At 30.3% G+C, this 22,880-nt stretch overlaps 2 protein-coding genes and 1 long non-coding RNA gene across 5 annotated transcripts in view; all 3 read right to left on the bottom strand.

Annotated features, from left to right (window-relative positions):
* Positions 1 to 666: 666 nt before the first annotated feature.
* The window catches only part of LOC132754608 (cerebellin-3-like), a 42,433-nt gene continuing 20,219 nt past the window's right edge, over positions 667 to 22,880 (bottom strand). For 2 of the 3 annotated variants that reach the window (XM_060745263.1, XM_060745266.1), the window contains 3 exons: positions 2,414 to 2,500; positions 1,707 to 1,793; positions 667 to 1,214 (listed from right to left, as the gene is read on the bottom strand). In XM_060745263.1, coding sequence (XP_060601246.1) covers positions 799 to 1,214; positions 1,707 to 1,793; positions 2,414 to 2,500 — 590 coding nt within the window. In that variant the 3' untranslated portion in view covers positions 667 to 798. Of the gene's footprint in view, positions 1,215 to 1,706; positions 1,794 to 2,413; positions 2,501 to 3,655; positions 3,980 to 22,880 lie in introns of those variants that run through there. The other variant, XM_060745262.1, reaches the window with a different exon arrangement.
* On the bottom strand, positions 9,463 to 12,423 carry LOC132754607 (complement C1q tumor necrosis factor-related protein 5-like). Its single transcript, XM_060745261.1, has 3 exons — positions 12,267 to 12,423; positions 11,335 to 11,421; positions 9,463 to 11,001 (listed from the first exon to the last, which is right to left on the bottom strand). Exons 1-3 carry the CDS (start codon positions 12,421 to 12,423, stop codon positions 10,634 to 10,636), a joined length of 612 nt encoding a protein of 203 aa, XP_060601244.1. The 3' UTR covers positions 9,463 to 10,633.
* Positions 19,901 to 21,168, bottom strand: LOC132754606 (uncharacterized). Its single transcript, XR_009629102.1, has 2 exons — positions 20,968 to 21,168; positions 19,901 to 20,120 (listed from the first exon to the last, which is right to left on the bottom strand). It is a non-coding gene; the product is annotated as an uncharacterized LOC132754606 (long non-coding RNA).

A 22,880-nucleotide genomic window follows, 5' to 3' on the forward strand; every position in this document is an offset into this window, starting at 1 on the left:
TTGTATCTGTATATGTAATATGGTGATGATCTTGTTATGCTTAAACCAAGTAATGATTTTTGTCCTGTTCTGTTATGTTCTGTATAACGCAAACGATGTCACGTCAAAATATATCAACAGCCTTAAAAATCATTTTTCAATGAGTGGCAAAAGTGGTTTGATTGGGTTTTACGTCACATCGACACTGTATAGGTCATATCGCGACGTTCCAGCTTTACTGGTGAAGGAAGACCTCAGGTGCCCTTCCGTGCATTATTTAAGGCACAAACGGGCACCTGAGTAGAACCACCGACGTTCCGTAAGCTAGCTGGATAGCTTCCTTACATGAAAGAATCCAAAAACCCTGTCGAGATTCGAACCCACAGCGGTGAGGGGCAAGTGATTTGAAGTCAACGATCTTAACAACAAAAGAATATGAATAGGCCAAATGATACTTTCAAACAAAATGTACATGTACTATATTATGAGTTTGTTTACTTTGCTGTAAAATTTGTTTTAATTGAGACTCTATCTGTCATTGCAACAACAAACAGACATCCTTTTTCCTCCAACCTGGGATATATATATATGATGATGATATTGTGTGCCAAGAAAAAACAGTAAGTACAAATGTATACATACCATATTTATTTGAAAATGCAACAATATAGTTATATACGTGTACTAATAAATACAGAAAAATAAAGTCTTTTCTAAACTTGATTATCAAAATACTCGTCAGACGATAATCATTGTATTAATATTTATAAACAAATCAGGTGTATTATGTCATATACAGATGTTGAATGATTTATTCCGTCAGTTATTGACAAGAACTCCACTAAATGTGTTCTTCCTATATGCGTCTTCAAGCAGCTTGTAGTTAGAATTTGACGCTGTTGCTTTAACCCAAACTTTTTCTCCTGATCTTACTCTTACTATTGCCCCAACAGTACTACAGGTGTTATAAATCTTATCATAGTTTGAATCTGCTGCAATAACTTTATCTTCCAACACAAGGCCAATATATGAAAATTTTGTAGCATAAGTACACGTATGAACAATAAACTGGTACAGTCCTCCAATAGGTGCTGTAAAAATTCCAGTAGAAGTGTCGTAACCCGTTCCCTCGTTAATCATAATTTTCGTAAATATAATAATCTCGTCTGTTGTATCAAGAACCAAATCTGTCAAATAATGTGCATGGAAAGCGATCGGAGGTCGTTCAAGTTTTTCTGAGTATAGAAAAAAAGAAAGTAAGTACGTGTTTCTTACAATTGTTTCTTTATGATTTAGGTTTTTTTTGTAAATCGGGTACTTTTACAAAACATAACAATTATAAATTAATAGTCGATGGTTAAATATAAAGAATAGCCAGATTGCAATATAAGCGCTGGGAAAATATCTTATGAATATCTGTTTAAAACATGATATTTTAGAGCTATAATAGAAACATGTTTGCAAAAGAAGATGATGATCTGAATTCAAAATTAGAATATATACACGTAAGTGAATCGGTTAAGGATGATTGGCATTACTAATTTATAGTTACAGCAACATGTTAGTTGAACAAGTACTTAATATTTCAACCTGGCCATTGATGTGCTATATATTGTTTTAAAAATGCACTTTAAAACAACCAGGTGAATATCATATAATCATATACAATTTTATGAAACACAGTTTCTGAAAATTATCATCACGTGTAAGAGAAATGGGAAAAATACCCTGAAGTTGAGTAAGTTCATCTCTTTTAGCTTCCATGTCACTCGTGAGGTTGGTTCTTGTCTCATCAAATAAGTTCTTAAAGGATCCTGTAAAAATAATATCAAAGTACAATTACTAACGGTAATCAAAGTTCAATAAGTATTATAATTTATGTGTGTTTTTGTGTACATATGAACTGTTTGCAGAAAGTGTTGCTGATAATACGAAACTCAAACCGAAATATATTTTTACATAGACACTTGTGTTACTTTTTAAATGAAACTTTAACGAAGCAAAACAACCTGCATTCTAACAAAATTTTTTTTATAATCCTTGCTCACCTTCTATAATCAAATTTCATTTTTTTTGTCTTGTATTTCTATTGGCTAACGTGTTAGCCATTTTCCGACGTAGAATATAATATAAAGGGAATAAGATATTTATATTAAAGGATTATATATGTAAAATAAAGATGAGGAAATGTATTCAAAATAAGAAGTTATACAAGTAATTGAATATGTTGAACGATGATAGGAAGGACTAGTCTAAAGTTACAGCAAAAGGTTAGTCAAATATAAAAAAAACATATTCAAACTGATAATTGATAAAATATTGCACGTGAATGAACTTCAAAGGATCCAACTAAATCATAAAACCAACTGAGTCATAAAATCAAAACATAATTTTGGACAAAATGATCAGATGGAAGAGAAATGCGAAATAATACCTTGTAGTTGAGTAAGTTCTTCACTTTTAGCTCCCATGTCACTCGTGAGGTTTGTTCTTGTCTCCTCAAATAATTTCTTGAAGGATTCTGTAAAAATAATATCAAAGTACAATTACTATAATACCATGCACATCACTTGTAATCAAAGTTCAATAAGTATTATATGTGTTATTTTGTGTACATGTGAACTGTCTGCAGAAAGTGTTGCTGATAACACGGAACTTGATTCGGAACTAAGTTTTATATAGCCGATAGTGTAACTTCTGAAATAAAACTTAAGGGAAGAAAAACATCCAGCATTCTAACAGATATTTTGATTGTCCTCGCTCACATTCTATAATCAAATTTCAATGTTCTTTTGGCTGACAAAATAGCCATTTCATAAGGTTATTCAATATAGAATAAATGTAATAAATAGTCAGGGAATATGTTCCCTAATAAGAAAAATCAATGAGATGAGTCAGCGTTTTCCTTCATGGAAATATGTTTGTTTTGGTATATTCGTCTTAAAATAAATGTTCACTGTTATTCATGTTTTGTTTAGATCAGAAGTATACAAACAAACATGAATTTCGCAAACATAATTAAAAAATACAGCGTGTTCTTTGGTGCAACAAATAGAAAGAACTAAAGATAAACACACGTCAGAAAAGGGCAGAATGGCAACAATTAACTGATGTATTTTTTATAAATTTTATACTTGTTTATGCTCGTACAAGCAAATTGTTTATTTTTCTATCAATTTTTTTTATAAAAAATTAATGTCCATGTGAAAATTTTCTTTTTTAATGTTGTTATATGATTTCGTTTTCACGTTCCTTTATTTTTTATTGATATATGTTTATTATATTGTTATTAGATGTTTCGTTTCGAAACGAGACGAGTTAAGGAAACTTATAATAGATTATAAGTTTGCGGCAATAACATTTATGCCATATTCTACCGTTTATAAACATACACATTGTAGGTATATTTAAAGTAACCGATGTATGAAATGAATTCCCTTTAACAGCTAATGATTCTTTAAATGTCATATGTTCCACACATTTATCATATTACCGATTTTCTCATTTCAGTTTTCATTAAACAATACAAACTTTTAAGTTATATTGATTCAGACTTCAACAACAATCAGTTGTAAATTATATGCTAAATATATGTCATTTTTTGCATCACATCAGTAATATTTCAGTAAACATTTATCAATTTTCTAATAATGTAGATCTGGCGTTCATATTTTACCTTCTCTCCTTTTTATCTCGTCACTTCTCTTTAACATTTCGTCGGTTATGTTCTCCTTCATGTCCGCAAACATGTCCGTAACAGTTTGTTTAATTTCTGAAACTGTTTGCTTAATGACACTTAATGTACTGATGACATTTTCCTCAGTTTTCTTAATTTCATTTACCATTGTTTCTACCTTAATTTCAGTTCTTATCATTTTCTCTAAAAGCTGTTCTTCATATGCAAATTTAGAACATACAGGTTCTCTAGCCTCCAAGACATGGGAGCTATACATTCCAAAGATAATTAAAAATGCAACTAACGTTATGAAAGTCATTTTAAAAAAGTTACTACGAAATGTTTAAAAACACACTCTGAATCTCTAACCGTTATTTAAACTGTTGGGTTTTATAAAAGGGAAATCTGCCGACTTATTTGAAACGAGGCCCGTACGAAAACATTTTATTAAGGTTCTTTAGCACTTAGGATCAGGGAACGTTTAACAAACGTCAAATCAATAGCTTAATATGTTTGTGTCGGCAACATAGAAAAAAATTCGTTCTGTTAGAAATATTATTATATAAATGATAGGATAGCATAATATCTTAATAGTCATTATATAAGAATACCCGTGCTGTTTATCTCCGCGTAAACGGTATTGCACGGTCGTGCATTTTTTAATGTGATGTCATTTGCGCTATACAATTATAGAGTAAAGACGCGCTAAATGTTAGTTATAAGCGTGTCAATGAAAATTGCACGTTTTTACTATTTTCGGCATCATGTTAATTGAATATAATATTCGTGTAGTTTCATTACAATATTGAATAAAATAAAATTATAATTTTATTCAATTCGTTCATTGAATTCAGTATTGGAACTGTGTTGCGGGATGCGTCCAAAACCGCCTTTCCTTGTTGATCTTGTTCATCATCTGTTGACTTACATTCAATATACTTTATTTATTGTCAGAAACAAATATTCATTGCATAAAACATATTATTAATGGCAAATTAACTCATATTCATGAAGTTCGCAGCCTTCGCTATAAATATACGTATATAAAGAAAATACATTATACGAGTCGTTTATCAAAATAAATGATTTTATGTTCGTACATACGTTCTTTCATATTATTCAGTTTCTTCAATATTTCATGACAACCCTTTTAAAACCAATAGCTTGTATACCGATGAATTTCAGGTAACTGGAAAGTGTGAAATGCGTCTAGAATCGATATTTCCGCTTTATACTTTTGTAATATGAAAATATTCATATTGCATTTTTATTTTATTTTACTGTCAAGTCATCATTCGATTATTCATAGACGGTACAATAAGAGAGAATACGTTTACATGTCTGGAAATGTATTACAAATGTAAACCATTTCTTATATTTGAAATTTTTTACACTTTGGAAAAGAAACAACTGTTACACATGCATTTTCATGGTTGAATGTTGTTGTTCTAAAGTATCCATAACTTTGTTACCACCTCTGAATTCGATTTACCTACCCCTGATCATTTGTTAAAATCTTTAATAAGTTCATCGGGATTGACTTGAATTTCAATAATCTCAAACATATTACAATGTAATTAATGAATAACATGTAATTTGTAAATACTATTTAGTAATGTAATGATATTTTTATAAGTAAAACAACACTCTTCCCGTCCCTTCTTTCAAATAGAAAACGTAAATATATAATTGTTTATAACATTTTATCTTAATTATCTAAATCATTATATATTGTTTGATTATAAGAAATGTTTCTGAGTGGTCCTCGCATTAAATAAATGATAAGTTTCCTCATATTTAACGAGACACTCTGATAAAGACATTAAGGATACAATGGGTGCCGTTATACTACAATGATAAAACCGGTAACAATTAGATATATCAATAAAAAAACAACATTATAGCGGACGCTATTACTTAATGTATATACGGTGCCTCAGACGAGAAATGTTTGTGTTTTTATCTATTTCGTGCACAGGAGATACTATGTCGTGCGCGCGAGTAACTTAGTCGTGTACACGAGATTATTTTGTCGTTGGCAGGAGTTACGAAGTCGTGCGCACGAGTTACTAAGTCCTGCGCATTAATTAATAACCAAGTCTCGGGCATAATCTTGGGGGAATCTTATGTCCGGAAATCTTATAAAAATATTTCTGTAAGATCTTGCCAGAATACTGTTCAGTTGATTCCGCTGTGTATCAAAACAATCTTTGATGAGCGCAGGCCACTAGATGAAACTGCCTCTCGTAAGAATCTCCGTATCGTATACATATTTCTCTCCCTGGGAATTACAGGTGTCTACAATGGATGATAATCACATGGCTATCTCCCTAAGTTTGGACGACATACTACTATCAAGATATATATTATGGAGAGATATTATTAAATCGTGCACACGAGATACTTTGTCTTGCGCATGAGTTATATAGGAGTGCACATGAGATAATAAATAAGATGGGCAAGAGATTGGGTGTCGTGCACACAACACAAATTACTCAGTCGTTTGCACGAGTTACTAAGTTCTGCATACGGCTTACTTAGTCATGCGCACGATTCTAAGAAGTACACACAAGTTAAGAGGTACGCACGAGTTACTAAGTCTTGAGCACGAGTAACTATGTGACATCAATATTTATAAGGGATTTTTGACTAGCCACTAAGGGACTAACGGCAATGGCTCTATCTAGTAATAAAACGCAGGGCTTATTACTTTGCAAGTTATTGATTGGACAAGGATTTTAAGTGAATGGAAGTAAAATTAATATCATTAATTCGTTATATAAGATACTTAAGAGATATATGGACAAGTACAGCCAGAATAAGATACTGTATGTGTATTTAAATTCGCGGAAGAAAATTTTCGCGGAAAGGTCCATTTTGGGGGTATATACAAATATTCGCGTTATTTTGAATTCGCGGTGGTGACTGCCGAAAATCATAAATTCGCGTACACCCATCAGGTTAAAAAATATGGGAAGTTATTCTTACACGATTAGGCAATGCTTTTCGCAAGCAGCCTTCTTTTTTTACATACTTTTTACTGTAATCGTTGTGGGACTTCATAGGTATAGTTTATAGTATAGTTTATAGTATAGTTTAATAAGAAACTCAAATCGACTTAGTTTACCAATTGATATCCAAATAGATCTTTTTAATAAAACAATAAAACCTATTCTTCTATATGGGGCGGAAATATGGGGATATGGTAATATAGAAGTGATTGAACGAGTCCAATTAAAATTTTTAAAGTATATTTTAAATATGAAAAAATCCACCCAAAATTATATGGTGTACGGAGAAACAGGCTGCCTGCCGCTATCTATTGATATAAACGAAAGAATAATCATGTTTTGGGCTAGATTAAAAAAGCACGATGTAAATAATCATCAAAAGAAATTGTCGTCTCTATTATACAATATTACATATAATCTTTCAAAAAACTTAAGTGAAAATAATTTGAGAAAAAAATTTCCTTGGATTGCAAACTTAAGACAAATTTTTATAAATTGCGGTTTATGTAATATATGGGATACACAAAGTTTTGGAAACGAGAAGTGGTTGAAATTAGCAATTAGACAGAAACTAAAAGATGTTTTTCTAAATAATTGGTATTCCGTTATTCAAAACTCCAGCAAAAGTACATTCTACAGAATATTCAAAAATGCATTTAAATTCGAAAAATACCTTTTATCAACTCCTAAACCTTTTCTTCGTTACATGATAAAATTTCGTACACGTAACCATAGATTACCAATAGAAACCGGAAATTGGGCCCGAATACCAATTAATCAAAGAACATGTACTTCTTGTAACAATAAAATAGGCGACGAATTTCATTACTTATTTGAATGTGTTTTGCTTAATGATGAAAGAAAGAAATTTTTGAAACCCTATTATTACAGACGTGCAAATACATTCAAACTAGAACAACTAATTAATACAGAAAACAAGAGCGAATATTTGAAATTATGTAAATTTGTTAAAACAATAATTTTAAGATAATTAAAATTAGTATTCACCTCATATGTGATTACTTACATTCCAAGAATTACTTACATTCCAAGACTATTACACGAATATTTCACAGATAAATCTTTTATTACTCATAGTAAAGTGTTTGTTTGTTATAATATTTGTCTAAATAGTATGACACTTTTTTCATTTAGCTTATTAGTATGAGTCTAGCAATGTCATTGTGAAGGTTTAAAATATTATGTCGTACATAATTGTACATCACTTGTCAGTTGTTTATATTATTATTTCTTTTCCCTTTTTCTTTTTTGTAACTATTCTCATCGTTTGTCGATAAATAAAAAGAAAGGTAATATAAAACGAAATTATACCCTTAGAGAGTGTCTAAATTACGTGACTCTCCACGGTTTTTTGTGGTAACATATTTACTAAGAACTTTAACAATTTGTGGTTTTGATACATTGTTAATTGAACGTACTGCAGTTCAGCAAATGATATGAATAAATACTCTTTTTACGCATTATTTTACCACTCAAATTATATAATTATACATTGTACATTTGTTTAAAGAGCCTCTACTAACATTGTATTTATTACTAACCACATATATTCATAAACAGAAACCTTGTGTAGCTGATTCAATTTATATTTAAATGACCAGTCTTTTTTCTTGTAGTTTATATTTAAATGATCAGTCTTTTTTCTTGTATCAAAAGTAAAATATTATCAATTAAGTATTAATCATAATTGATAATCATGTACTCTTCTGTAAACCATGTTCTCTTTGTATATTATACTCTGTATGCTAAAAACATTGTAAAATGTTTAATGTTGAATAAACTATTATTGTATTGTATTGTATTGTATGTTAACATGAAATGTGTGTAATAAAGGAAATTTGACTTTGACTTGACTTTGGTATGTTCAACACCTGTTGTCAAATAATACGCTATTGTACAGAACAAAAACATTCAATTTATCTAGCGGACAGATTATGGCAAACAAAAGAAAGTTCATTAACGTGCGTGGTTTTTCACAGTTTTAAACAGCAGTGAATGAGATCATAATCTTTTCACCGATTTTGTCAAAATGTTGACTGAGTAATTGTGTTTTGTTTTCCATGTTTTCAACAGTTAAAGTCGTTAATGTTTGTGCTGTTTGAATTGTATGTTTAGAAAAACAAAATATATTATCAGATTCTGAAATAAATAGCGTGATGCAATTGTATTGTTCAAACATGCATATACAGTGCTAAATAACACATGTACATATTATACAACAGTAAAATCACTCTTTGAAAGAGCGACGGATACCAGACTTATGGCAGCCGTGAACACACTAATATACATTGTTGTAAATATGCGCGAAAATATGCTACTAAGAAATTATTGGTGTAGAATTATTCGCGCTGAACATGAATTCGCGGATCGAATGTCATCGGGAAGATCGCGAAAAATTTGAAGCCCGCGAATATTACTACACATACAGAATATGAAAATCTGGAAACAAAGTGATCCATCGGAAACATTAATCACAGACAAAATTACACGAGAATTGCAGACTCGGTTTGATTGAGTCTGTACATGAGGGATATTGAATAAATGCAACATCCCTCACGCACCCTAGCACCGGCTTGAGCGGTACTCAATTCTCAACATTTAATAGTGCTGGCATCAATGATCCCGAAGGACCAGAACAATATAACAAAACTGAAGTGAGCCGATTCGCTACTTCATAATGTAGCTGATATGTATCTTAATCTGGAAAAAGGCAGATTTCCCGAGAGCAATAAAAACAAAGCAAATAGCTGATAGTGGCAGACTCGGTTTTATATAATTAGATATATGTCATGTACAGTTAACAAAAGTGCTAAGTACTCCGATGATTTTTTATTTTCAAAACGTTGGTTTGATTATCGATTTTAAACTTTTACAACTTTAACATTTCATGTTTGTTTTATGATGTTTGCACGGTAATGTGAAATTTATTCACAAAAATAATGACATATTCAAAGGAAAGATTGACAATTGAAATTCGTAAAATGTTTGAGATCTTTGTTTTAAGCGTATGCATATATGCATGACTCACAGTCCGATACGTCAAGGTTCTAGTTCTGATTTATAACAAAGCAAGACGACAACCAATACCAGTACCACCATTTTATTTACTGATATGGTAATTCTCTTACCACCGAGACTTGTTAAGGTTGTCATTTAATACACATCATGGAAACAATTAAATGTGTTGTTTGTAATCCATTAGTTTCAATCAAATATTTACAATATTGCACGTGCAAATGCACGTACTTTGAAATCCTTTAAAAGGTGTTTCAGTAATGTTTTTACTTTTAAGGAGTAGAACAGAATAGAAGTTTATCTTAGACTATAAGATATACAATGTTCATGTTGAGTAAAATAATTCTATTGCAGAAATATAAATCAAGATTATTCTTATTGATCTGAAGTGGATGCACTAACTTAACATGGTAAAGTGCATTCCCTATGGTAGTCCTTTTGTTAAGAATGTCAGGTTTTTTTTAATAACACTTTACATTAATGTTTGTCATAGATTTAATTTCACTGGTGTATATTATTTGTTTTAATAAACATAGAAACTTCAATTGCTTTAAATTACATTCCAACAAAACATACATAATCATAAGATTCGCTTTCTTTGCTGTTATAAATTTCAATCAGCCTTTTTTGCTATAAGATACTAATATAAACTAATAATGGAAATATGCAAAATAAAACATTGTATGAATAATTTTCGTCACAACGTTTAAAGACACAGCATATATAAATCGACAATTTTCGACTTATTTCACAGAACACTACTGTTATAAAGAGTCTCAAAGTTACCGTAATTGAAGCAGCAATTTACATCAAAACGTTTATGTTAAACGTCTCCTTATAACACTGAAATCAGATTTTACTCCCATCAATATTTATTTATAAATCAGTAACTGACAAGTACACCACTAAATGTGTTCATCCTCTGAGAGTCTTAATATAGCTGGCGGTTAGAAGCTGACGAAGTTGATTTGACCCAAACTTGTTCTCCTGATCTCACTCTTACTATTGCTCCAAAATTATTACAGCCATGATTAGCATCACCATAGTTAGCATCTGCTGCAATAACGTCACCTTCCATCACTAGGCCCAGATAGGAATATTTCCCATTATAAGCACATGTATGAACATCAAACTGATACAGTCCTCCAACAGGTGCTGTGAACAATCCCGTGGACGTGTCGTAACCTGTTCCCTCGTTGGTGAATGTCCTCGCAAATATAAGAATCTCATCCGAAGTATCAGGAAACAGGTCTTTCAAGTGATGTACATAGAAAGCGATAGCAGGTTGTTCGAGTTTTCCTGAGAAATTTTTTTTTTTGTATTTCATATCTAAAATATTTAACTCAAGGGGCATATGCAAGCAACAAAACCTTATATTTAAAACCTTATATTTATATTCGACCAATATCTGTAGAGTTATAATAATTTTAATAATTATAAACTAGAATGTGTGAATGTAAACAAAATTATCTGGACGTCTTATGAGAGTTAGAAACATTGTTTGTTATATATTATTGACCACGTGATATACCAAGATAAAACATGAGTCAGGTTAGCAACAATTTAATTTGCTATAATCCGTTGTAGATAAGGAGTAATCAAAAACAATTGATATACAATAGGTAACAATACCTTGGAGGTGAATAAGTTTCTGTTTTTCAGCCTCGATGTCACTAGTCAGGGTTTTTCTTGTTTCCTCAAATAATGTTTTGAACGATTCTGAAATAAAGTATGAAAATTATATTAACTAATATCTAACCAAAGTTCAAGGATATTAAGTTCGTAAAATTTCTACTAAGGATCCTATCTCTATAATTGATATAATTTCGGTCTCCCTTGGAAATAAAAAGTAAAGCATGTATCATTTATTATTTTAATTTCATTCATGGCATGCTCTGGTTATTGTTTAAAAACAATTTATGGAAATTTTAGGTGTAACTGTCATTTTTTGTAGACACTCGTACATTAAATGTCATTTTTGCAACATTAATTGTTTTATACATTTTATATAGTTTACAGAAAGTTATATCTTGCAGAAATATATTGTTTGTACTTTTTTTGTCTCGCTTTGACTCAAATTAACAAATCGAAATAGTTATTAAGATAAACAATGTATTTTCATCTATATAACCACAATTACAAATTTATACATTAATAGAAACATGTACAAAGTATAAAGTTTATTTCTTATTTTATTAAAACTGTTTCTGTATATACATCTCCTGAAAGGGTGCCATTTCGAAGATAGTTCTTTAGTACATTGATTTTAGTACATCATTACGAGAAGAAACAACACCAATCGAACTGTGCAATATAATTCGCTGGGTAGAATAGTAACATAGCGGGAATTTTCCAAGAAATAAATCTCATAAGTTTGGAGCTGTCACGCTATGGGGAGTAACTCAATTAACGTTATATATTTTAAATTCATCATTTAGCTCCCTTGAATGAGACACCACAAACATACAATAGTTTGTATATAAATTATTTTAAACTTAGCATTTAAAAGTTTAAATATGCTGTAAGAAATGTGAATTTGATGTGAAATAACTGTTTTATTATACCTTCTCTCCTTTCTATCTCATCGCCTCTCTTTAACATCTCGTCCGTTATGTTTCCTCTCATATCTACAAACATGTTCGTAAAGTCAGCAACAGCTCGTTTAATGTCGCCTAATGTACTGATGACATTATCCTCAATTTTCTTAATTTCATTCACCATTGTTTCTACCTTAATTTCAGTCCTTATCATTTTCTCTAAAAGTTGTTCTTCATATGCAAATTTAGAACAAACAGGCTCTCTTGCCTCAGAGAAATTATAACTATATATTCCAACGAAAATTACAAACGCAAATAACAGTGAGAACCTCATTTTAAATAATAAAGTTGCAACATAAAATCTGAGAAGCTTTCTGGATGAAACCCTGTTAGAGATGGATAGAACCCTGTTAGAGAAACTATTGTATTTATTCAAAGAAAATCTGTGTTTTCGAAAATGAGGCCCGTATGTGTGTATTATTATCATTATGTTCCGGTACAAGGAGATTAATACTAAGATAAATTTTGTTTATTAAATGTTATTGGTATTTTTATATCATAAAAATTTGATAATTTTGAGTTTATATTGGGGTATATGATGCTTTTATCGTAGCAGACCATATATCGTATTTTATTCATAGAACATACAAAATGAAAGCATTACTCAACCCTAGAAGATAGTCTGTTAGGATTCAGTTGCTAAAGTATATGATTTAATCCCGCCGTTGTTCGTTTAAAATAGAGTCATTGGGTTTTATAATGTATATTTTACAAAGTGAATCATCAAGGAACAAATTGTTTGACAAACTGTGTAAATATCACCACGAGATCTCCTTTATCTGTGTAACGACGGTGACATCGCTTAAGCAGCGTATTTATGCCTTGAAAAAGGATAACTAAAAACTTGGTTTATCAATATCATGTTTTTTTTCAAAACTTTTTTGGTCAATCGAAAAGGGGTAATATATTTATTTATTGCTCCAGCACTGTGGGTTTTACCAAGCATCAAACGTAAATCCTGTGTTTGATACTTTATGTTTTGTCCTGATAACAAAGAAACATTTGGATCTATCTTTCGATCCTATAGGTATTATACTATTCAGTTTTGAAGAATTAATGTCGCTAGCTTCTTAAAGACTTTGTAACTAGCGAAACAAGAACAAACATTTACAAAGCAATAGAGCCAACAGATTGCTGAGATAATAATGCGTGGCTTTTTTTGGGGGGGGGGATTTTAACCAGGACATCAAAACCGTATAGCAGTTAGGCAATTTATACATTTCTTTGGTATAATGGGCCTTAAAAACCTGGAGCTAGTGTCCTACCTGTGCTAGTGGTTGAAGCGCTGTCGCTCGATAGAGGGCATAACCATAGCTTTCAACGTTAATCATGGAAATTGTTAAAGTAATAGTTTATCACTTTCCGGAACTTCATGGACTAAACGATAGCATTTATATTAATCTTTATAATCATGGCATTTTTTGTTTATAAATATTTCTGATTTACATTTCAAAGTAAAAACGCAGAAACATCAAACAATCGTTTTAAAGGGAATTAAAGAATTAAATAGTGTCTTTACAAAATTATCCTAGGCACATTATCATGGAAATTGTTAAATTCATAGTTAACCAAATTGAAGCCTTAATCATTGCGAAACCCTCCTACCGGACCTACAAAGTTAGCACAATAAATAAACATTTATCTATATCTTTATTGTCATAGCATCGCTTGTTTATAAATATTTTCTGGCGTATATTTCATAGTTAACACGCAGAAACATCAGAAATCGTGATAAAAGAAATTAAAAAATCAAAGTGTGTCTTTATTGCACCCTGATAAAACAAGAACACTCTAAATAAATGGCAATTTTATTTTGGCTTCAATAATTTTTATCAAATAAATTTACATTACCCATGCGGCGTCTCCAAATATATAGGAAATACCATTAAAACTCAGCAGGTTTAATTTAATGGTAGGTAAATAACTTGACATGTATCACATATCATAAAATTGAATTTTCACAATATCTTCGGTAAATATAGTGAAAACTCCTGTAATGCAATAAAATACTCTTCTAACAGATTAAAAAGTTACCTGACGATATATTAACTATTCAGTTAAAGATTTTATGATGCATATAGAAACTCCATGTGTTTTGTTTTTATTATTCTTTTATTGTAAATTAACTTTTACAAACTATCTAACTATAATATCACCATCCTATGTTAGCATCTTTTTCTAAAATAAAAAACACAACAAACAGCAAGCGCATCAGAGCAAAGGGCAATTTATTAACTGTTGACATAATTGCATGAAAGAATAATTTATCATTATACATTATAAATATGAATAAAGTATATCAATCAACTGATGTTTTATGGGAAGGTTATACTTAGGCAAATTCTTAACAAAATAATTCATTACTGAAAATTAATGCCCATGTACTTTTCATCAACCGCGTGAATTCCCACACATTGACATCAATTTATTTTATAAATAACCATTAATGGACTCTTAAATGAAATATTAAACATTTTCTGATCGTTTATTTCCTCATTTTTTTATTTCAAATTTATTAAATAAAACGAATTCGCATTATCCGCAATAAAGTAGAACAATATTTGAAATTAATTATTTGTTAGCAATTAACTCGATATTTGAAGAAACTCCTAGTTTAAGGTTTGATATAACCGGAGTTAATGAATCACGTATGTTTTTAAAACAATATGTTTTGAAGTGTTTTCTTAACGAAAGAAATCCAACTTAGTACTAGGTCATAAGCTCCATGAACTATGTAACCAGGTCTTTCCTTAACAGAAAGATCGTTATACGAGTCTGATTTCCAACTTACAAACCATTATTCTTTTGGCTTAAGCACATACGTTGATAATGGCTGACGATAACGTTTGGGATGATATGCATCAAAACAGTTTGATGTCGCCATACAACCTTTACAATGTTGTGTTGGAGCGACGTGCAATATATCTATAAAACAGCCCTGACTTCCCCTTTAAAGGCAATAATTAAAAAATGTTAAATGCACTGTCTAAAAGTTGTCTTCTGTTGCCTCTGACACTTTAGACGCATTTTAGAATTATCAATATAGATTGACTTTAAAGTTGGTACGTAGCAATCCCAAAGGTTTGGAGTTTTTTATGCAAATCAGCAGCGTTTGCACTGTTTTAAAATTATGCCAGTTGTATTTTGTTTGTTTAAAGGATAAAGCCTTACCAAAGGATATTGACATTTATGTCTTCGAGTGTGAATATTACTAGGGATTTCCAGATGTCTTCGCTATATTCTAAGTAGTGACAGTAGCCTCAAATGACGGTACGTGTAGTAAATCAAAAGGACGTCATTTGACACACAAAAACTTTTTCCATTGACAAATTTTATTATATTTGTTCGGTATGAAATTGAGGTAAACATTTTACATTTAGAACTTTTCTTGAGTTTTTTTTCCATATATATTATGGAATATACCATTTAAATGTGTAACTTAAACAAAATAAACATCAATTTCTGTCATATTGTGAACTTATCAAATTCAGGAATTACAACTTATAGGATTATTAAAATTATCCAATTAAATAAACCAAAAATGTCTTAACATTAATCTTTTATTGTAAGATGTGATATAGGGATGTCGAAGTTATTACTAAGTGCATTCTATTATCATTATTATCCTGCTTAGAATTTGTCTCCAGTTTTAATGATAGATAGATATATTATGAAAATCATTCACAATGATTGTTTTCATTTGTATCTTTTATAACATTTATTATCTTATTTTCCTGCATGTACGCGCGTCAATCTTTTTATATGTTGTATATGACCGAGTCTGTCTGACAAGACCAGACATATACAAAGAAATACCTTTGAACTATGTACTCATAAAGATTAATAATGGTTATGATATTTTAATTTAGGATATTTTGTACTATACTCTCTGAGTCTCTTAAACAGCGTATATTCAAGGTTTTATGATTAGTACTTTGTTCCTCAGTCTTAGGCAAATGCAATATATATGTATAAATGCAGTATTTATTTTCATTCATTTGTTTCTTCTTTATGTTTTCAGTGATGTAAGAAAATGAAGGGATCAGTGTAAAAAGGTAACTAACTCCAATTTAGGGTAAATATAAGTTAGAACCTTTGTGATTTAAAGAACATTATTTGGAATTAGAATAACCTCCCTTTGTTACACACTTCTTTGTTTTTAAGGTGAAAATGGTTTTTGGAGGAACTTAACCCTTTACCTCATATATACGCGAAACAACGCATTTTCGACCCCCCCCCTTTTTTTAGGCCTGAAATAGTGAAAAATGTCCTATTTGGTCCCCAAACACATGTTTCTGTTTGAGAAATGTTGCTTAAAAATGTGAGCACTATTTCGGCGCCGCCCCCATCCAAAAGATACATCAGGGGGTTGCCAGAAGGGGGTTGTGCCCAATTCTGTTTGGGGGGTTTGAAGGGGGCGGAGTCCCCCTCATCGCCAAGGAAATCTTGGACTTGTGAGAGGCTTAAAATGATCCCAGGTCGATCATAAGGTAACGTGTAACCAACGCTGAAAAGCCTTTGACTCTATCTCAATCCCTTGAGAAGTTGCAGCACTTTGAAATAAATTTTGATGGAAAAAATCGAGGCAAAATAGTGATGTTTGGCAGACGATGTTCTGTGATATTGAAACTACACAGCTTAAGCCGATGTATTTTATAATATTTGTAACTTTGGTTATTTTAATGCAGTCATCTAGTGAAAGTATGTTTGTGACAGTTCCTTTACGCAATGTTTTTGAAATATATATTCTGAATTATTGAAAACAAAACTTTTATTCGTAAGGTAGTTTCCTTATATTTGAACTGGCTTGAATATTTAAAACTAATCAAATATTTATCAATTTATCAACTGAAGAATGTGTAACAAATACAAACTATACAATTGATGATTTGTTTGATACGCCTTAGGTTTTTATAAAGCTTAATATTAATCTATTAATCTGCAAATACATTAGGGGTTATATGATAACCTTTTAGTTGATTGAAAGGTTGAAAAATATGTAAATTTTAAGCTCAAATACTTTATGCAATTGTTTTAAAAGTTAGGATTTAGAACCGTTTTTGCATAAGCACATTTAATAAATATAACTTTTCTTAAAATAAAATGATTAAAAATTGTGTAAAACATACAACTTTGGTTTCAAATGTTTTTTTAATTAATAACATTACTTATTAGTGAATTAATTTTAAAATATTTCAATTAAAACTAAAATTTCATAAAATGACCTTTTTCTCAAGATAATGTTAAATAACGTTAGGTACCATCTTGCACTGACCCCTTCAAATATGCAGTAATTGATTTTACAGGTTGAGAATCTGTTGCTAATAAGTTCAAGAATCCTAATGATAATTGTTTAAAATTAGAGACCATTGCTGGCGTGTTTAATATAAAAAAATATTACCAGACGTTCATTCAGAACAAGATTAGCAACGGTGTCTTATTCTAGTTGTAATATATGTATATAAATATGGAATGGGAAGAGAGGCGACTCTCCATATTGGGAATGCTTGCAGTATGAACTTGGGAGTTGCCTTCCTTCCTCTATGTTACTTTTACAGTATCTTGTTATTCAGAATAGAATGTCCATACACAGACAACTTTTATCTTGAAAAATTATTTAATTGAACTATTAAATATGTTGTTATGAATGGATGAGACTTCTTACTTTCTCTTTTTTATCGCCACATCAGCGTTGTTTGTGCCGTTTAGAGACTGTAAAAAGTCGTTCCGTACATCCGATCAGAGATGTTATATTTCCGATCCTTAAAGGTCGTTCAGCACGACATAATTGTTGTGTTCGTGGTACATTTTAGTTTGAACTTTTCGGCATTTTCTAGTTCGGTGGTTCAAATTTCCCTACTTAAATAATTTTGAATCACCCTTAGAATGTGTCGCCTGTTATTTAGTCCCCTAACGGTTTAACTGGATGGGACTTGAGGTTTACCTTCAGTATGTCTGTACGTTCGTCCGTCAGTCCGTCCGTTCACAAAACTGGATCTCACTATTACTCAAAAAGTACTGAAATTTTTTTTACGAACCTTAATCTATCGATAGATGACAGTCTGGAAATTATTCACGTCCTTATCGTTTCTTCCTATGTTGAAAATTCTGGTTGCTATGGCAACAAATAGACTGAAATTATGGCTTATTTAACACATAAACTAGATTATGTGATAAGGCAAAAAGTACTGAAAATATTTTTATGAAACTTGAAATATGAATAGATTGCAGTGCGGGGATTGTACACAGCTTTTTCTTGTCTTTCTATGTTAAAAGATTTGGTTGCTATGGTAACAAAAAATGCTTGAAATATGGCAAATATAACAATGTTTGTGATTATTAAAATGGAGTGAAAATATTTTTGTGAAACTTTAAATATAGATAAATGCCAGTATGGCAGTATGGAGATTATACACATCAGTTTTAATCTATAATTTTGGTAGTATATTGAGAGCTGACCTACTCACCAAGCGTCAGTGACCTCGTCAAAATTTCTGATTTACTTTTTCACTATAAGATCTTTATTTCTTAAAGTATTTACTTCAAAACTCAAATATATGTTTCTGATCATCAACCTCACCATGTTTTATCAGTTCTACAACTTATATATATATATAAGTATGTTTTGGGAAATGCAGAGTACAAAGTTCGTTAATTTTTTATACGTTTATTTCTGTTAGCGCTTTCAAATGTTTTTACATATCTTCAGACAGAAACGTATATATATATACATGTTTGTGTGTCTTATTATTACTCAGTCATTGGAGAAGGGAGAAGGTTCAATACTCTAACTTGACTCAGCCATTCTCCCATAATTGAAGCACTTTTGGTTCACAAAAAATGAAAAATCTGACTTTCATAAACAACGATTTCTATGATTTGCTTTTAATATTCAATACCTTGGACAGATTGTGTGGAAGTTTGACACACACCATTTGCTCCGTTTGTATACTGAAAGCTTTTGAAGTTAGTTACTGAATTACATTGTTACGGAACATATATATACCATAGGAATTACTTTGGAGGTATTGTTTTACTAAGATTTTGAATTAAACAATCCAAAAGAATATGCATTGTAAAGTTGAAGATCAATGTTTACCTTTAGCAAAAATATGTTATGCCATATCTTATTCTGAAACTTGTATACTTCGTATTTGAAAAGCTTGTATAAGCAAATATTTTCGTAACTTAAGATTGACATTGTTTCGATACAATGCACAAACAAATACTGTCATAAAAGTTATCGAATTATATCTAAAAAAGAAGCAGAAAACAAATCAAGCATAACTTTTAATCGGTGTAACGTTACCAAAAAAACTTCGCCTCACAAACGATCATCAAACAGACCTTATGATCTGTTACGGAACATAGGTGAAAAATTATAAAACATAGGATTTATAACTCAATATTTTCACTCTTTAACATTACTTAAACAATTTAAATGTGGTATCTTCACAAACAACATCAATCATAAAACACTGTATCAATTAAAAATAACATCAACAGTTTAATTTAGTGAGTAGTGCAGGAAAAGATATCTGTTACGGAACATATGTTATGGAAAATAAAATATTATGTTTTTCACTGAAAATGAACAAGAATTCTTTTTTTTCACTTTTATTTGCTTTATTTCTGCCTAATTTACACAAATTTGTTGTAATGTTATAACGTTTCATGTAGTTTCCTCTACATTTTCTTCACCAGTGCTTTTTCTTTTTTGAATGGGAACATAATTTTTTCTGCTTTCTTTCTCTTTTAAATGATTTGTTGTTTTCCCCTCTCTGCTTTGTCTCCTGTATTTCTGTTTTTAAAAGCACCATTCTAAAATAGAAAATCGTTGCTTATTATAAATTTATTAACCTTGATACATGAACATCATTAAAATAATTATTTTTGTCATGATTATTATTAATATAACAATTACATAATAATCATCATTTTTATCATTATTACATTAATATCATTATTAATATTACTTTTTTCATGATAATTGTAATTCTAAAACTTTTAGATAATGTAAGTGACATAATGATACAATTTAGATATTTTATAAATAGTAAAAAAAACATAAAAATCATATTCAAACATAGCATTTATGAATGCTATGTTCCGTAACAAATTTGATATGTTCCGTAACGGAAAACTGCAACCTTACAACACAATACAAATCATGTTAGACTTCCAGTTAATATTGGACACCATTTTCATATATCTTTATAATGAAAAAACACACTGGAACAGTTTTTATAAACAAACTGAATATATGTATTATGGTGCTAAAAAAAGATGATAGAAGACTATGCTTCCGTAACAAATTGCCTTTGACTATTTGATAATCTGTGCACTTCTTTTTCATCGAAATATGTGTTCCATGTTTGAAACCAATCATTCATTTCAAATTGTTAAATAACTATGGATAAAGTACATATATGACATCAGATTATGATCTCAAAATAATTAACTATGTTCCGTAACAAATGTTTCAAACAGGTAAAAAAAATATAAATAGCATCAACTTGCTACTTTTGACTCTGTGGTTTGCTGAAAATAAAGCTTGCAATCGATTTTTATCAGTAAAATTTCTCGTGTAAGTAACATAATTGTGAAAACATCGTTATCAAATCAAAAACAGTGGTTGCCAAAATAAAGTACAGTGATTGCCAATTACCTCCAGTTGCCTAATTGTATCATAAAAGTCAATTAAGATGTTGCATGCATACCTCTTAGTGACGTATCATTGGGAGCGGTGATAGGCAAAAAAGTCACACCGTCAATTGAACCGTATACTGTACCGAAATTCGGATGATCGTTTTGTTACGGAAAATAGTCGTTATGGAAACATAGTGAAATTCGACTTCTACGGGTCAGAATTATCACATTTTTGTGCAAACGACATCTGATTTTGGTGTTTTTCATTTAAAGAAATACAAAACAATATTTTAAAATTTTTATTTGATTGGTATAATGTATATTTAAAAGTATACGCCCGTTACGGAGGCATAGCATTTTAAACGCGACATTTGAATTATTTACAATAAAACGGTTTGTGTTAAAATGTATCATCGCAGGAGTCTAATTTATCAATTTTATTCCAAATATAGTCTTTTGATATTGTTTTGAGTACAAATTTAAAAGAATATAACGCATCTCAAGATCGTTACATTCCAGTTTAAAATCGTTACGGTACCATAGTTGCATTTCGGCGACGGCAGCATTTAAAGAAAATCATGGAAAATAAGGGTCTCTGTCTCGAACTTCTTATGCAATTCTTAATCTATTATCAATACTGTATTGATTTTAGGCAAAAACTTGTTGGAAAACATAGAAATGGATTGTTTTTTTCACCAATCTTAAACTTTAATTGGTCAAGCGACAGCGCTTTTTTGCAGTTACTATAGCTTTTCAGTTTAACACAAATGAAAAACGAGGAGCATCCACGCTACAAAATTTAAGTTAAGCTGCTAAGAACATCCCAGTGTACTTATTTAAATGTTTGTCACAAAGGATTAAGCTCGTCTGTACATTTTACTACGATTTTAAAAGTGGAGACAGGAATTATTAAAAAGTGCTTCAATTATAGGAGAATGGCTGTGACTTTTTTTTCCTCTTGAACTTATTTTTTTTTCTACATATTATTATTTTTAAAACTTCTTCATTTCTTATAGCATTTGCTTCAAGCTCCAATATCATTATAATATGACAAGGGTTATAAATCTAGCGTCAATACTTCTTGCATGAATTATTTCCTCACGAAACTTTTAATATTAAAATAACACAGGAATAGTACAAAAAATAATGTCGAATTTGTGTCTATTTATCATCGAATTGCTTTGATTTTGTGTTCACAGAATAACTAGCTTTATATAGTGCTATAAGGAAGCATCCGTTTTATCTGCTTTTTATTATCATGTGACACTAATGGTGTTACATATGTTTCATGCATACCAAATATAAAAAACAATAGAATTGTTCACATTTAGATAAAAAACGAAAATTGATGTTGAAAACCTCTAAATAAAATTAAAATATAATGTTTTTGCTGCCGCATATGCCAGTTAATTTATTATTTGATTTTATACAAATGATTTTGATTCATTTACTCACTATTGTGCCCGTTTTGACCCTATTTTTACATAAATTCTGCATGCCACTGTACTTTAATTCATCAAAATATATAACCATCATATACAAATTTGTATAGGTAATCTATTATATTTTGAAATAGATTTAATGTTACTAAAATGTTGATTAATTGTTTTCATGATTATAAATTGCTTGACTGTTTAATGATACTTTTAAACAAACATATACTCGAAAATGTGTTGCATAAGCTTTCCTTACATTATTGTTAAACATTTCGGACAGACTTTGATTCATATTCTACTATAGTTTATCATGTAATACTCCTATAATATCAACCATATGCAAAAAAAAACAGAAATGAATGATTTTTATTCTTTACAACATATCATTGACCAATCGTTGAGTTCACTAGATCTTCTGTTTGACGAGGAAGTGATTCACAGAAATGAATTAAAACAATTGATTTGAAATTATTCACTTTTAACATCATATGATAAG

The sequence above is a fragment of the Ruditapes philippinarum genome, unplaced genomic scaffold (assembly GCF_026571515.1).
Source record: "Ruditapes philippinarum isolate M1 unplaced genomic scaffold, ASM2657151v2 ctg6321_1_1_1_1, whole genome shotgun sequence".
Classification (NCBI taxonomy): Eukaryota; Metazoa; Mollusca; class Bivalvia; order Venerida; family Veneridae; genus Ruditapes; species Ruditapes philippinarum.